Source organism: Monodelphis domestica, chromosome 4, assembly GCF_027887165.1.
Source record: "Monodelphis domestica isolate mMonDom1 chromosome 4, mMonDom1.pri, whole genome shotgun sequence".
Lineage (NCBI taxonomy): Eukaryota > Metazoa > Chordata > Mammalia > Didelphimorphia > Didelphidae > Monodelphis > Monodelphis domestica.
In genome coordinates this window covers 180846365-180862145 of record NC_077230.1, presented here as the reverse complement: position 1 = coordinate 180862145, position 15781 = coordinate 180846365, and the positions used below count along the sequence as shown (strand labels likewise).

Sequence of the window (15781 nt, the reverse complement as noted above, 5' to 3'; positions counted from 1 at the left end):
TTAATCTCCATTTGCCTTAGTTTCTTCAACTGCAAAATGGGGATAATGACAACTTTCATAATCCAAGGGTTATTATGAAGATCAAATTGTAAAGTAAATATGCAGCTTTGTTTCTGGCACACAGTATGTGCTTAATAAAATACTTAATAAAATAAATAATAAAATAAAAATAAAATAAAATACTTAATAAAAACTATTTCCCTTCCCTTCTTCCACATTTGGAAAATATCTATTTATTAAAATACCTATTTTATTTTTTTTAAAACCCTTACCTTCTGCCTTGGAGTCAATGTGTATATGTAAGGGCTAGGCAATGGGGGTTAAATGACTTGTCCAGGGTCACTCAGCTGGGAAGTATCTGAGGGCCAGATTTGAACCTAGAAACTACCATCACTAGGCCTGGCTCTTAATCCACTGAGCTACCCAGCTAATTCCTAAAATACCTATTTTAAAAGTTACCATGACTCCTGGCAAGCATAGATCCATTTTAAGAGGCAATAACTACAATTTACAGTATGCATTCTTCAAGAAACTATAAATAAAAAGCTATACTTTTTCTTCCTACCAGTTTTTCTCTGTTGATTTTTTAATTCAGTAGGCTAAAAGAATGACATAGACTTTGAGGTATTTCTTACCTGTGGAGAGTATATGTTGAGATTTTGAAAGGGATTTAAGGCTATTAAGATGTCACCAACATAAGTATAAATCTGCAGATCTGCATAACGCTTTTGCAGCTGATGAATAATTGTATCCTGGAAAAAAAATGAGATATTTTTAAAAAGGAAATTAAACATTAGTTTCTGGTTAAGAGAGTGTTTATGAGAAGTATTTAATTTATTTTTATAATTCTGTGATTCTCTTATTTTGCTCCTTTAAAAATAGCTGCATGGATTTCTCAACACTTGTTGGCATATATGTTGTAATCGTCCCAGAATGTAGGCTACTTGAGGACAAGTCCCCTCCTTGTGTCTTTTTTTCCTCAATGCCCAGCACAGTATCTTGCACCTAGTAAATAAACACCTGATTTGTTGAATTGAATTGTTAATGTGAATGATGTTTTTCTTTTAAAAAACAAAGTTGCTTAATTAAATCCAAAAGTGATTTTTTAAATGATAAATAGACAAAAGACAAAAGAAATTAAAAATGAATGTGAAACCCTTGAGCATGCTTTGGACTTCATAACAGATTCTGAAATAACCAAGAAAGCATCCATCCCTCTACTTATCTATCTATCTATCCATCCATCCATCCATCCATTTATCCATATTGTCTACCCTCCCTCCCTCCCTCTCTTCCTTCCTTCCTTCCTTCCTTCCTTCCTTCCTAACTTGCTGTCCCTGACTAGAATTTTCCATTTAGAATTTTACTTAATCGGAAATTCCTGTTGATTAAGCACACACAAAGAAAGGACTTTATTTCAGCATGCATTCTACTTCAAATTTATGTTGTGGGGATGGAAAACTCATACACTTCTTTATCATACTTCAGTGATTCAGGCATTTGAGTTAAGGTTTCCCAGAGCTAGAAGATGTAGGTTTCCTGCAATTAATAGCTCTATTAAGCATGCATATTTTATACAGGGTTTATCGAAGTATTCATTCTAGAATTCAAGCTATGTTAAGCTCAGTTTTCCCCTGAATATATGCTTCTTCTTTAAGAAGAGGAAACAACTATCTTGATTTTCAGTGATAAGTTACAAATTTTATAAAACAGAAAATAATTCCAGTGGATGTCATCCATCATTTAGGCCTATGACAAAATGGAATTTATTGAAACCACTTTTTTCTTTATCACTCCATAGAATATAAATGAATGTATAATATAAGATCATTATCTCAGTGTCTAGTTATTCTCTCAGTTTCACATCAAGGCTACAAACAATTAACTTTGATGTGACTTTAGTAGAAGGAAGCCTTCAAAAGAAGGAATGAAGAATGAATTAGTGGGAAATAATGCCAACAGTCATGAGAATTCTCCCTCTGATGACACCATACCTCATCTAAAACCTCCAGGTTGACCAAATCATCATCCAAGGAGCATTTTTCAGGAGTGTTCACATGACAAAGTCTTCTGGTATACATGGTTTCATGCCTGTGAATTTTTCAGGAGAATATCAATGTTAGACAATTTTTAAAAAGGTATCTCACAAGAATAAAGCATTCAGTCCAGATAGTAAACACAACAACCAAAAGTCTTATCTGAATGTACTCTGAGGAAAAGGCAATGGACACAAAGGTGTCAAGCCACTAGCCAAACTAATTTTCCCACTCATTGTATTCTCCATCTTCTGTCTCTGTGCTCTTATAAAGGCCATCCGCCATACTTACAATTCTCTCCCTTCGTACCTTCACCTCGTGGAGTCTCACTTTATTTAAGATGACTTTCTTTAAGATGTAGTTCAGATATCATATTCTACGGAAAGCATTTCCTGTCCCCCCCCCCCATTGCTAGTAGCCTCTCTTCCATAGAAACTTGGACTTAAGTACTGTGTGTATGCCCCCAAGCACATGTATGTATGTGTATATTTATGTATATATCTTTATATGTACTCTTCTCTCTCATTAGAAGGATGAAGGATGAGAGAGAGAGAAGAGGAGAGAGAGAGAGAGAGAGAGAGAGGAGAGAGAGAGAGAGAGAGAGAGAGAGAGAGAGAGAGAGAGAGAGAGAGAGAGAGAGAGAGAGAGAGAGAGAGAGAGAGAGAGAGAGAGAGAGAGAGAGAGAAGCAGACAGACAAACTAATTCAATGGGCTGCTTGTTCTGGCCAATACACCTTATTCATCCATTTTGTTTTTCTGCTATAGATGTAGGAAATGACCAAAACCTAAGGATATCCTTGAGGATCCCCTGAAGAAGTCTGAAAATCAGGACAACCCATAAAACATTCTTAAAGGGAGCCTTTCTCCAAAGCTCTTTGTCATTTTTTTAAGCTTTAAAGCACTATTTCCCAGAGTTGTTATGAGCATCAAGAGGAAAAATGCATGTAAAGAAATTTGCCAACTTTAAAGCACTATGCTTTGCAAAGGATATAATCCACAAGAGACACTGACAATACCTTTTGTAAATTTGTTCCTGTCTGGTGGAATAAACAAATAACTCGATGTTAATTTTTAGTGTATTATTGGATAAAGGTAAGCCTTTTGTGACTGTTCTAGAAACTTATAGGAATTTAATATATCATTGAAGAGATACTTGTTTTGGGTAAGACTTTAAGTCTAGGGGGCAGCTGGGTATCTCAGTGGATTGAGAGCCAGGCATAGAGACAGGAGGTCCTAGGTTCAAATCTGGCCTCAGACACTTCCCAGCTGTGTGACCCTGGGCAAGTCACTTGACCCCCATTGCCTAGCCCTTACCACTCTTCTGCCTTGGAACCAATACACAGTATTGATTCCAAGATGGAAGGTAAGTGTTTAAAAAAATAAAAAAAATTTAAAAATAAGACATTAAGTCTACATTTTATTCTGCTAGATCAATTGCTTTTTTATTTGCTTGGGAGGACCAGAAGAAATCAACAAATAAGAGATTGAATACAACAGCTTCATATATTTCAAATATCACTCAAACAGTGATCTCACTGGAAGACTGTTATCTGATTTAGAAAGTCTTCTCCACAAGATCAACAGTGTGAGCTGTAATATTTATTGGGAAAGGAAATGGGATTGGAAAATGGGGAATAAATTGGGAGGTTTGTAGCAGGGTATGGAGGAGAGAAGGGAGAGAGGGAACACTGCTTGGTGAGGCAAGGGAGGGAGATGCCCCCTGCTGAGAGGAAACAGCAGGGGTCCGATAAGGTCTTTTGACCTGAAAAGGTAGTCCACTTATCTGACTGTGAATTCAAATAATATAAAGTTTAATAATCCATTTGGAATTGGAGTTTTTCCTTAGCTTCAGAGTATAGGGCCAGGCCCTAGAAGCTGGCAGAGGGTTTTCCCACTTCCGTCTCCTCTATATCAGACCAGTTTTGTATACTTCAGAATCTTAGCTGTAGACAGAAAGCAAACAAGACAAATCTGACCTTCAGAAGCCTGTGTCTTCCGGCTGAACCAAGAAGAGCATGCCACTCCAGACTGGGCTGACCAAGCTCCTCTCTCCTCCAACACCCGGAAGCCAGTCCCACCCGGCAGGAAGGAAGTGCTAGTCACAAGACCCAACTGCCACTGCCAGTTGGCCCCTTCCCCCACAAACTGTCAGTCTTGTTTCCTTTCCACAATATCAACAGTGTGAGCAAACAGACAACATAATGACTCTTTTGGTGTTTTTATCCAAACAGCCTCATCAGTCTATTCTCAAAAAGATATTTTAAAGGCAAGAAAGTAAGCAGGTTAGTAGTTGGTATTTTTTTGGAAATTTTTTTTGGTGAAAAGAATTATTTTCCATTGTTTTGGAATCTTCCATTCTTTTAAATATGTTTAAAACTGGTGAATAGGCCGGTGGAGTTACAGGACTTGGAATTTAAGGGGACCTTACAGACCATGTAGGCCACTTCCCTTGAAGTTACAGATGAGGAAACTGAGACCTACTTTGTACGGAGAAATGTTCATTTTATTTTATATTTGTTACACTCAGTATTTTTATAAATTAATTTTAAAATTACATTGCTGCCAATATGAATTCCTTCCCTATGTTTTTGATCAGGTGTCCTAGCTCTCTCCAACTTAATCTTAAGTGAAGTGACTACTTCTTTACATAGTTCTTTGGGTACTGAAATAGTAAAATTTAAAAGATGGTTCTGTTATTGTTGCCAATGAGAATATTATATATCTCACTATAAAAATGGCAACAAATCTGATCAATTTCATCACTATTTATATACCTCCAGTTTCATCTGCAAATATTCTCAGGTTGATCTAACTTATCTTTCTTATTCCAAGTCCTCTCCAGTTCCATATTCCCTTCCATTGCTTCTGTAGAACAACATTGTTTGGAATCTTCCATTTTCTTTCTCTTTAACATTTTGCAAATGTTTTCTAAATCAGTGTTGCCTTTGTCGCTAGGGTTTCCACTTGTCAAGGAGATCCAGTTTGTGCTTCTTTTGCTCTCTTCATTATGGTTACCCTTTTCCATCTGTCTCTCTAAGAAATAGTGCTTGTCATAGTCAAAGTTTTTATATTTATTTAGTTCCCATTTTTTGGAGTTGATAGCTCATTTCTTTAGTTCAGTTCAATAAACATTTTTTTAAGCATCTACTATGTGCCAGGCACTGTGCTAAGCACTGGGGATATAAAAGAATGTCCGTGCTTTTGAGGAGCTTACAATTTATTGGGGGGGACTACATGTAAACTGATATATACAGCAAGCTATACACAGAATAAATAGGAAATAATTAACAGAAGGAAAACACTGGAATTAAGAGGGGTTGCGGGAGGCTTCCTATAGGAAGTAGGATTTTAGATGAATTTAAAGGAAGCTAGGGAAGTCAATCCTGGGGATGGAAAAGGGAAAGCATTCTCAGCATGAAAGAGTCAGAGAGAATACTGGAGTAGAGAGATGAAGTATTGGGTAGGGAGGATATAAATTGATAGCATGTTTTTTCATCTTTCTGTTGGTATTTTATTTTGAACTTTGCTTTAGTCAGTTAATCATTTAATCATACTTAGAAAGCTGACTTTTATATTGATATGAAAGCATATCTATTAATGGCCTCCCATTTCTCTTAAAATTAAGAAATAATAGTAAGATAGTGTGCTTGGTCTGAAATCTCTGGACTTATCCAAATGAGGAAAAACCCTGTCTACTCAGTACTTAAATTGCAAGGAAATCATATCCTGCACTGATATCTCCTTCTTTCACACACACTCCTATTCCCTTATCAAAGATCTAATTATTTTCTAAAAGGAAACTTGATCAAACTTCAGAGAGGAATTTTAAACTTCCTGAAAATCAATGTGAGTGATGAACAGAGAAGGATCAGTACTATTGCTCAATTAATTTAATTAAGAGTAGTACCTCTTTTTCTGCTACTGACAAGACTAAATGATTTTGGGAATATGATTTTCTATATTCTATATTACTATAAATTATTACTATTTTAAAGTAAATCCCAAACCCTAAAATTAAACTATTGTAATATTTAAATTATTCAACAACTCCAAGGATTATATTTTGTAAGATTTATTAATAATCACTTGAAGTAGAAGAACTAAAAGTAGAAAAAGTACCAAAAAAAAGTACAAAAGCAAAAGCCTGAGTAAAGAAAAGTCTTCCCAGCCAAGTTCTCAGGAAGAGAGAGAGGGGTGGGGTCTCCAAAACATAAAACGTGAGAATGAAAGTGGGATGCTGGGATTTAGAGTCCTGGGAAGCAGATTCTAATTATACACTATGTATCTTTATCTTGCCTTTCAATAGGAATTTTTTTTTGTCACTGTAAAAATGTGACCTAGACAGATTTTCAATAAGTCTGGGTAACTAAACAATAGAATTTCTTTTTCACGAAACAAGAATTTGTACATTGATAATTAATAAATTTATCTTTTAATTCAGAGATCAGAATTGTGCCAAAGGGATAAAATTTTCTACTTAACTGGTAACTAGTCATTTTCTATATAGTAAAATAACTTCTCTTTTTAAGGAAAATGTTCATTGTACCCTAAGGTTGAAGTCTTCTAACTGCCTCCTTAGAGAAGTTATTTATGATATATAGGCATGAGCCTTCTAAGCAGTCCATAAATCTTTGGATTATTATATTTTTCAATACTAAACCATATTTTCTAAATTATTTTGCCACCCTTCACATTGAAGTCAGAAAATATTAAAGTAATTGTTAAATTGTTTTATCTTATTATGGTCTCTATAAAATTTCTCTGTTTGTTATAATTATTTTCATGGTTGTTTGCTTATGCTCACCAATAACTGATTATGGAATGCAATGGAAAAGCATTTATAAAGTGCTATATTCTAGTTGGTGAAGAAGATAATCACACAGGGATGACAATTTTGAGAGAAAATGGGACAAAAACCAATTTTTAGGAGAATTAGTCAAGATTTCCCATAGGAAAAGGTATATAAGCTAAACTTTGAAGGAAGTTATTGCATACTCTTGGAGACAGAAGTGGAGGAATGTTTTCCAGGCAGAGGAACCAGAGGTAGGAGATGGAATGCTGAGGTTGGGCAAAAGAAAATAGTTTAGTTTGAATGAAAAATGGAATTTGTGAATGCAATCATTCTAAAATCATCTTGGAAAGGTGTAGGATGTTAGAATCAAATTGAGAACTGACAGGGACCTCAGAGATCACCTGGCACAACTCCTTCATTTTACAAAAAAGGAAATAGGCTGTGATGATGAATGCTTTGCTCAAGTTCACACAGGTAGTGTGCTAGAGGCTCCTTTGACTCCAAAATTAGTACTTTTTCTACTGGGTAGAGTCAAATTATAAAAGGATTTTAAATGATGAGATAAAGAGTTGGTATTTCATCCTGTAGGCAGTAGAAACCATTCGATTTGGTGATAATGTCAGACACACTCTGGAAAGGAAAGCTTTTGTAATAATGCAAATGAAAAGGAATTAAAGGATTGAATTAGGGATGTGTCCATATGGATGAGAGAAGATGATAAATGCAACAGACATTCTGGAGGTAGAATCTAGAAGAAAACAATCAAAGCTCACATGATTATGAATAATAATGATAATAATAATTAATAATTACTTGGAAGTTGAGTAGTGGCCTTAAAAAGTTTTGGTGTTGTCTTTTACTTATTGTAGCACAGGACGTGCTCTTATATATGCTCTTCTCATCCCTCAAATTTACCCTTGTAACAAAGAAAAAAACTACTGCTTGTGACAGTGAATGCAATTCCCATCATCTACTGTTATTTTGGGGGGTTATATCAGTTATAGATTGTAGATATAATAGACTATTAATAGATTATAAACAGAATTAGTTGATGGGGTTGGTGGTTGAGAATTGGGTAGACCAGTAGTTGAAGAGACTTGACTGGAGATGAATCATCTATAAAAACCTATTTATTCATATTTACTTCTATAGGAACAGTGATAGGAAAAGGAAATGGGAGATTTTGAATTTGGAAAGGCTCAGAAAACATATTTCCTAGGGGGCAGCTGGGTATCTCAGTGGATTGAGAGCCAGGCCTAGAGACAGGAGGTCCTGGGTTCAAATCTGGCCTCCGACACTTCCCAGTTATGTGACCTTGGGCAAGTCATTTGATCCCCCATTGCCTAGCCCTTACCACTTTTCTGCCTTGGAGCCAATACACAGTATTGACTCCAAGATGGAAGGTAAGGGTTTAAAAAAAAAAGAAAGAAAATGTATTTCCCTAAATCTAATCAATATTATTGTATTGTAGATCAGATGAAAATTCAGCTTGTCAGAACTTCACTGAAATCTCCACTCAGCTTTTGTTCTCTCCTGCCACCACTGGCAAAAAGGAGGTACTAGAGCACCACTATTCTCTTGTCTGCTAGGATGCTTTTCTTTTCTTTTTTTTTAAACCCTTACCTTCCATCTTGGAGTCAATACTGTGTATTGGCTCCAAGGCAGAAGAGTGGTAAGGGCTAGGCAATGGGGGTCAGGTGACTTGACCAGGGTCACACAGGTAGGAAGTGTCTGAGGCCAAATTTGAACCTAGGACCTCCTGTCTCTAGTCCTGGCTCTCAATCTACTGAGCTACCCAGCTGCCCCCTAGGATGTTTTTCAAGAGTTATTCACCAGATTTTCTCCAACTCTCAGCAAGCTCCTTGGACAACCTTCCTTGATCTGGACAGCCCAAAGAGTGATTTTTGGTTCAACTGACTTTCCCAAGGGAAGGTCCTCTTCCCATCATTCCTCTTTGAGATTTCACTCTGACTTAGATATCCAACTCACTGAACCCACCTATCTCTTACCCACCTATTTTCAATCTATCAAGAAATTTTGTTATTAGCCATTCTCCAATTGATAAATGTGCAAGGGACATGAACAGGCAATTTTCAGTTAAAGAAATCAAAACTATTAATAAGCACATGAAAAAGTGTTCTAAATCTCTTATAATCAAAGAAATGCAAATCAAAACAACTCTGACGTATCACCTCACACCTAGCAGATTGGCTAACATGACTGCAAAGGAAAGTAATGAGTGCTGGAGGGGATGCGGCAAAGTAGGGACATTAATTCATTGCTGGTGGAGTTGTGAACTGATCCAGCCATTCTGGAGGGCAATTTGGAACTATGCCCAAAGGGTGCTAAAAGACTGTCTGCCCTTTCATCCAGCCATAGCACTGCTGGGTTTGTACTCCAAAGAGATAATAAGGAAAAAGACTTGTACAAGAATATTCATAGCTGCGCTCTTTGTGGTGGCCAAAAATTGGAAAATGAGGGGATGCCTTTCAATTGGGGAATGGCTGAACAAATTGTGGTATCTGTTGGTGATGGAATACTATTGTGCTCAAAGGAATAATAAAGTAGAGGAATTCCATGGAGACTGGAACAACCTCCAGGAAGTGATGCAGAGCGAAATGAGCAAAACCAGGAGAACATTGTACACAGAGACTGATACAGTGTGGTACAATTGAATGTAATGGACTTCTCCATTAGTGGCAATGCAGTGATCCTGAACAACTTGGAGGAACCTACAAAAAAAACCACTATCCACAACCAGAGGAAACACTGTGGGAGTAAAAACACCAAAGAAAAACAACTGCTTGAATACACGGGTTGAAGGGATATGGTTGGGGATGTAGACTCTGAATGAATATCCTAGTGTAAACAACAACATGGAAATAGGTCCTGATCAAGGATACAAGTAATACCCAAAGAAATTGTGCATTGGCTGCCTGAAGTGTGGGTGTAGGGGAGGGAGGGAAATAATGTGATTATTGTAACCAAGGAATAATGTTCTAAATTGACTAAATAAACTTATTCAAATGGGGAAAAAAAGAAATTTTGTTATTGCTTACCTAATTACCAAGCAACCTACTACACTACCCACTTCTTCACCTACTCTCATATTTCTAACAATAGGAGATACGAGCACGCTTCATTATCTGTTCTCTAAGAAATTTAAACAAAGATGTATATACATGATATATGAGGAGAAAGGGGGACAAAAACGAATAATTGGTCATCATAATCAAACTTGTTTTGGTGTTTCATTTATTTTCATAACTATAGTCAGATATATAGTTATATATATTGTTCTCCCAGTTCTGAATTTGTTCTGCATCAGTACCCACAAGTTTTTAAATGCTTTTCTGAATTTCTCATCTTCATAATTTCTTGCATTCTAATATTATCCATTACATTTGTTCAGCCTTTTCACATATTTAATTTTTGAGATTTTGCTTTCGCACCAAAAACATTCTGTGAATATTTCAGGACCCTTCCTTCTGTCTACATTAGGGTATATGTCCAGTGGTAGGATCTCTGGACAAAGTATATAGATAGTTTTGTTACTTTTTTCATGTAATTCCAGGCATCTGGAAGACTAGCCTCTGTCCTGGATTGAGGTCAAGTCTGTCCAACCAGGGAGACCGCCAAAAAGTGATGTTATGGTGGTTATGAGTTATGGATCAATTAGACATGAAGAGTAATACTATTAGTAAATTAGGGAGCTATAGAATAGTTCACCTATCAGATCTATGGAGAAGGGAAGAATTTATGGCCAAACAAGAGATAAAGAACATTACAAGATATAAAGTCAATAATTTTGACTATATTAAATTTAAAAGGTTTTGTGCAAATTAAACCAATGTAAACAAGATTAGAAGGGAAATGACAAACTGGGGGGGGTATAACAAATTTTTCTTATGAAAGTCTCATTTCTCAGATATCTAGAGAACTAAGTCAAATTTATAAGAACGCAAGTTGTTCCTCAATTGACAATGATTAAAGAATACAAATAAGCAGTTTCAGATGAAGAAATCAAAGCCATCAATAATCATATGAAAAAATGTTCTAAATCACTCTTGATTAAATAATTGCAAATTAAAACAACTCTGAGGTACCACCTCACATCTATCAGATTGGTCAATATGACAGTAAAGGAAAATGATAAATGTTGTAAGGGATGTGGCAAAATTGGGACACTAATGCATTGCTTGTAGAATTGTAAACTGATTCAACCATTCAGGAAGGCAATTTGGAACTGTACCCAAAGGACTATAAAGCAATGCATACCCTTTGGTACAATAATACCAGTACTAGGTCTGTATCCCAGTATATATATATATAAGGGAAGAGACCTACTTGTACAAAAATATTTATAGCTGATCTTTTTGTGGTAGCAAAGAATTGGAAATTGAAGGGATGTCTATCTTGCGGAATGACTGAACACATTGTGGTAAATGGTGGTGATGGAATATTATTGTGCTATACAAAATGACTAATAGGATGATTTCAGAAAGAACTGGAAAGATCTATATGAACTGATGCAGAGTCAAATGAGCAGAACCAGGAGAACATTATATACAATAACAGTAATAGTGTGGAATGATTAACTGTGATAGACTTAGCTACTGTTAGCAATACAATGATCTAGCACAATTCTAAGGGACTTATGACAAAGAATGCTATCTATCTTCAGAGAAAGAAGTGTTAGAGTTGGAATGCAGATCAAAGTATACATTTTTTTCACTTTAATTTATTTGGATTTTTATTTTGTGGTTCTAGTTTTATATGATTATTCTCTTACAAAAATGAACAATATAGAGATATGTTTTGCATGATAAATACAGATCAAATTGCTTGCTAGCTCTGGGATGGAGGAGGGAAGGGAGAGATGGAAACAATTTTGGATCATATAATTTTAGAAAACTTAAGTGGAAAGTTGCTATTACATGAAATTGGTAAAATAAAATATATTTATAATAAAAATAAGTTATGGATCAAGTCTGTTGGCTGTAATAGTGAAGCAATGGCAGTGAATAAGGACATGCAGTGAGAAACGAGTTTGGTTAGCTAGAGAAATAAATGGTAGGGATTTGGGGTTGGATTTAACATTACTTAACTTTTCCAATAACACTAGGTGACAGGCCATGTGATTATGTGCTTTTTCTCTCTCTAACCTGCTTTTCACTATCTAATATATAATTATAAATTAAAATGATCATCTCCAGAGAATTTTAATTGTAACAAACCACTCTTCTCATAGTTTCTCCAACATTGTATAGTTCTGTATTTTGTCATATTTTTCAACCCAATAGTTGTAAGGGAAAACCTCGGAGTTGTTTTAATTTACTGTTTTAGTGATTTGTTGTGTTTTGTTTGATATTTGGTACATATTGTCACATATTGTTAGATAGTTGCTATTGTATTTATTCTTTGGAACACTTCATATCATTTGACCACTTATCTACTGAGGAATGGTTCTTTGACTTATATTTCTGTTTTAATTCCCTATATAGCTTGAATACCAGTTTTTTATAATGAACATTTGATCCAAAGCTTTTCCCTTTTTGACAGTTTTCGTTTTCATTCAAGCTTCATTGATTTTATTCTTGCAAAAGCTTTTTTAAAAACTTCATATCATTGAAACTGCCTTGTTTATTTATTATGATCACCTTAATATGTAAGTTCACTTAAAAAAACTCTGACCATAATCACTGATCTGCAAGGTACTTTCTTCTTTTGTTCTTTCCATTTTTTCAGAATATGATTATTTATATTTAAGTATCCAGTATTATTGAATATATTGTAAAATATATGTCCAGATTTCTTTTATGCCAAATTGCTTTTGAATATTCCTGGTTGTTCCTGTTAAAAAGGGAGTCCTTATTCCAGTCGTTTATGTTGCTGGGCTTTTCAAAGGCTGTGCAACTGTTTTTGGTAGCTGCTGTATTTTGCTGATCTAATCTGTTGCACTCACCTACTTAAAAAAAAAATTAACCAGCACCAAATGGTTTTGATGATGCATAGTGATCTTTTATCAACAAAAGTAAGAGAAAATAGACAACTAACAGAGAGAACATGGAAAGCTTCCTCTCCAGGGAAAGAACTTATACATGTTATAAACACATCAGAGGAGGAAACACAGCCATTGCCTGTCTCTTCCCCCTCCAGCCTTTCAAAACAATCACCATCAGAGCATCAGAGAAGGACACCCACTGAGCTACAGTTCTACCCTACGGGGTGACATTTAGCTCTGATCTGCAGTGACAGGTTCTGACAGATTGCTTTTGCATGAGTTACCCATGTAGAAAGTTGGAGTCATGCGATTAAATTCTCCTAACCAATGACGCACATGGTTACAGACAACAGGGAGGAAGAGTAGCAGTGGTACACTCGGAAGCTTTGCATACTGAGTCATAGAGTTTGACTTTAAAGGCAATTCACAAAGAAAACATGTCAGTTATTTTTTGCCATTTCTTTGACTGTTAAATTTTGGTTTTGTACCCTAGCTTCTATGATAGACCCAGCCATGCTACCATTGCTTTAGGGATAAGATTCCAGAAAGCAATGATGTCTGTTTCAAGGATCTTGTGAGAATGGAAAGGACATTGTATTTGAGTTCAAAACCACAATACTATTTTTTTAACCTTACTTTCCATATTGGAATCAATTCTGTGTGTTGGTTCCAAGGCAGAAAACTGGTAAGGGCTAGGCAACAGGTGTTAAGTAACTTGCCCAGGGTCACACAGCTGGGAAGTATCTGAGGCCAGATTCAAACTGAGGACTTCCCATCTTCAAGCCTGGTTTTTAATCCACTGAGCCACCTACCTGCCCCCAGGAGCTTGTAGTCTAATGGGGAAAGATTCATAAAAGGGAAGCTACAAAACAGAGATGAGGAAAGAGGTTCTTGGAATGAAGAATGACTGGTCTGGAACCCTTCCCCAAAATGGAGGTTCCTGGCAGAACTGACTAATGGGAGAAGGGGCCTGTGGAAGTAGAATCAAGAAGCAACCCAGGATGGTCAAAGTATATGAATAGGCAATTCTCAGATGAAGAAATTAAAACTATCTATAATCATATAAAAATGCTCCAAAGCACTATTAATTAGAGAAATGCAAATTAAAACCTCTGAGATTCCACTTCACATCTACCAGACTAGCTAATACGACAAAAATGATAAATATGAGAGAATGTAGGAAAATTGGGACAGTAATACACTGCTGGTGGAACTGTGAACTGATAGGATCTGAGAGTAATATGGGGCCATTCACAATGACCCATAAGATTGTGCGTACCCTTGGACCCAGCAGTATCACTACTAAATTTGCATCCCAAAGAGATCAAAGACAGGGGAAAAGGACCTACGTGTACAAAAATATTTGTAGCAGCTCTTTTTGTGATGGCAAAGAACTAGAAACTGAAGGGATGTCAATCCATTGGGGAATGGCTGAACAAGTTGTGGTATGTGATTATAATGGAATACTATTGTGCCATAAGAAATGACAAATAAGATGATCACCAAAATACCTGGAAAAATGTACATGAAGTGATACAAAGTGAAGTCAGCAGAACTAAGGACAATGTTGTACATAGTAACAGCAATAATGTACAATAAATAATTGTGAATGACAACTATTACCAGCAATGCATTATCTAAGCCAATTCCAAGGGATTCATGACAAAAAAGGCTATTGCCAGATATCAGAGCATAAAAGAGATGGAAGAGCCAGCCTTAGAGAAGGTGCCAAGAAATGTGATGTTTTAAGGAGAAATTTAGATTTCAGTGAGGACTTAGTCACAGGTTTTGAGTTGGGAGCATCCTTGGATATCATCTAGTTCAACTTCTTTATTTGACAGATGAGTAAACTGAGGTCTAGAGAGACAAAGCAACCACTATAGAAAGAATTGATGGAGTCTGAATGCAAATTGAAACATGCCAATTTTCACTTTATTTCCTTCATAAGTTTTTCCCCCCACAATATTAGTGATATATGTCTTCTTTCACAACATGACAAACATGGAAATCTATGTTGCATAATAGAACAATGTATAACCTATATCATATTATCTGCCATTTCAGGGAGAAGGGAAGGATAGAAGGGAAGGAGTGAGCATGGATCACAAAATGTCAAGAAAGTTATTTAAAATTATATCTACATTTAATCTGGAATATATACACATTTATATAAAAATGTTACTTATATAAATATACATATGTGTGTATATATACATATACGAAGCAACCTAGGCCTAGGTATGATGGCTAAGTTCAGCAAATGTATGTACATGTGGTGTGTTTGAAAGCATGTATGTGTTTGAAAGAAAGGAGAGAATTATTGTCTCTGAAATAGATGGGAAACAAATGTAGGAACTGAAGATGTTAAGGAACTGGGGGGTGGGGAAAGGTGTTCAAAGGGAACAAAGGATAGAGTGAAGAAGACTATGAGACAAGTACCTAATTTATTGGGGAAGAGAAAGAATGATCTGAAGATCCATAGATGGCAGCAATTAGGATCTAGACAGCTTAATGAAAAATTAAAGGAAAAATTGCATCTGTTGAGGGATGGGAACAGAGAAGGTATCTGAAAATGGCAGTGGAGAGAAAAGTATATGCCAAATCCTCCAGCTTACCCTGGGTAACAGGGAATATGAGAAATGGAACAGCCAGTCTTAGAGCAGGTGCCAAGAAATGTGATGTCTTAAGAAGAAATTTAGGTTTCAATGAAGACCAGGTCATAGATTTTAAATTGGGAGTATTCTTAGATGTCATCTAGTCTAATTTCTTTCCTTCAGAGATGATTAAACTGAGGTCCAGAAAGATGAAGCACCTTGTCTCAGGTCACAAAAGTCCTCTGACTTTAAAGTAAGAAGTCATAACCATGTGTCACCATCAAGGAGGTTTCCAAAAAGTACAAAGGAAATGAAGGAAGGAGAAAGAGAGGGTAGGGTTAAATTTCCTATAAGA

The 15781-nt window shown here is 36.0% G+C and overlaps 1 protein-coding gene across 1 annotated transcript in view; it reads right to left on the bottom strand.

The window, feature by feature from the left end:
* MYO3B (myosin IIIB) overlaps positions 1 to 15781 on the bottom strand; it is a 700839-nt gene that overhangs the window by 411191 nt on the left and 273867 nt on the right. The window contains exons 10-11 of the mRNA XM_056793985.1: positions 1995 to 2091; positions 636 to 752 (exon numbers count right to left, since the gene is read on the bottom strand). Coding sequence (XP_056649963.1) covers positions 636 to 752; positions 1995 to 2091 — 214 coding nt within the window. The remainder of the gene's footprint in view (positions 1 to 635; positions 753 to 1994; positions 2092 to 15781) is intronic.